Source organism: Anarrhichthys ocellatus, unplaced genomic scaffold (assembly GCF_004355925.1).
Source record: "Anarrhichthys ocellatus isolate YVR2014 unplaced genomic scaffold, GSC_Weel_1.0 scaffold31, whole genome shotgun sequence".
Classification (NCBI taxonomy): Eukaryota; Metazoa; Chordata; class Actinopteri; order Perciformes; family Anarhichadidae; genus Anarrhichthys; species Anarrhichthys ocellatus.
Genome location: NW_022280061.1, coordinates 4,524,466 through 4,526,284, shown reverse-complemented (window position 1 = coordinate 4,526,284; position 1,819 = coordinate 4,524,466). Strand labels below are relative to the sequence as shown.

At 41.1% G+C, this 1,819-nt stretch overlaps 1 protein-coding gene across 1 annotated transcript in view; it reads right to left on the bottom strand.

The window, feature by feature from the left end:
* Positions 1 to 1,291, bottom strand: part of chrna6 (cholinergic receptor, nicotinic, alpha 6) — a 20,866-nt gene extending 19,575 nt beyond the window's left edge. Inside the window, exon 1 of the mRNA XM_031864687.1 lies at positions 1,049 to 1,291. Within this exon, the coding sequence (XP_031720547.1) occupies positions 1,049 to 1,106 (58 nt within the window). The 5' untranslated portion in view covers positions 1,107 to 1,291. The remainder of the gene's footprint in view (positions 1 to 1,048) is intronic.
* Positions 1,292 to 1,819: the final 528 nt, after the last annotated feature.

The following is a 1,819-nucleotide window of genomic DNA, read 5'->3' as shown; positions in this document are numbered from 1 at the left end:
TATATATATATATATATGTGTGTGCTCTTTTGTTTTACCAATTCCTAAGCTCCACCATCAATACAACCATAATATGACTCCCACCCGATCTTCACTTACTAAACCTAACCCAGAAACACAACTTGTACCCCAAAAATAATTATTTTGATAAATTGAGGATCCATCAAAATAACCTAAAATGACCAAACTTCACAAAATATTCTCACTAAAAATATACTTCTCTCTTTTCATAAAGTAGTGCAGGAGCAAGCACAGTAATTACATGTAGATACAACTTTTTATTCATACCATAATTGGGGTAAAATGAAATAAGGCTGTAAGACTTATAGATGCACATGACGATGAGAGGTTTTTATTAAAATCCTGCAGAAGCCCACCTATCTGCCCTCTGTCTGAATTATACAGTGGTGGCAGCCAGTGCACTACAGGCCCTCCACTCTCTCACCAGCCGTGAACACATCCTGTAAACAAATTATAATCTGTTTTGGTTTCCTTAATTCACGATTTACGCCTCAAAACTAAATTTGCATTCATCTAAATTCATCTCTGGGATTCTTCCGCATTTCATTTTGTTGCCCTATTTAACACGGAACCGAGTCATGGATGAGGAATATGACACGAGAATGACGACATAGATAACAATTTCAAATGACTTCACGAGGCTGAAGTTGACCGTTTGCCTTTAAATCGTTGGACAATTAAACGACTATTTTGACATTTTCAAAACAACCAAACTGGAAAAAAGTTATTAGACTGATTATCGATGACTATTGATCTAATGTCAGATGAACTTCTTCGGCTTTGCCGCACTGGACAGAAACTCAATAACGTTATTGCTGACTTCGCACAGATGAAATATATCTTTTTAAAAAGCGTTCAACTGAAGCATCACAAAATGTCCAAGTTAACTGTCTAGTCACTGGCGCGTAAACCTCACACCTTATCGTCACCTCCTCTTTTAAACCAAACAGCTCTGGAATGAATACGTACCTGAAAGAATCTAAACTACATTATATATATGTATGCGCCTAGCTTGCATCCTACTTACCTCGCGCCATCAAACCCGCGGAAAGAAGCAGCAAAGTCCATCTCGCCGCCGGCTGCATCTCCCCCGTGTCGTTTCAGGGATCCGCTTCACTTTTTTTTCTTCTGAAGAAAGTCTGTCTGTTCAATCGATGAGCGAAATAAATAATGTGTAATGGCATGAAAACGTGCGTCTCTCCCCTGGTACCGTCTGTCTCGCTCTGCCGGTGCGCTCCTTCCTGATCTGATCCGAACTTGACTTCGTTCGTCCCTCCCCTATGAGTGCAAAGCTCCCCTCTGGCGCATCCATACGGACTCCACGCAGGGAGGAAAGAGCCGCCCTGACTTGCTCTGAAGGATAAAAAGGCGTAATTTGATTCCGTGGATGACAGGAAGAGAAAATGTATCTGTAAACACAACAACAACGAAGCCTATATTAAGGAGAAATGTTTGGCACTGGTATAGTAAGTAAAGGCAAGGGTTGCACCCACCGCGGCGCAGTTTTCTTTAGGTTCGAACAGAACAAAGATCGAGTAAAATATCCTGAACTTAACTCACACTGCGGGACATTCAAATGCCCGTTAATTTGTTTGTGGCTGAGCCATAAAAAGGTCAGTAAGTACAATAATGAAACAGAATAGTGTCTGACTTAAAAAACATTTCAGTAGTCGGCAGTTGCTCTAAATGCTCCGATCTCCAGCTGATAAACGTGGTAGAAAGTTTTCGTGTGACGGTAAATGCAGAACTGAATGATCTGTAGCCCTGCCTGGTGTGTGTGGAGATAACGATTGTGATG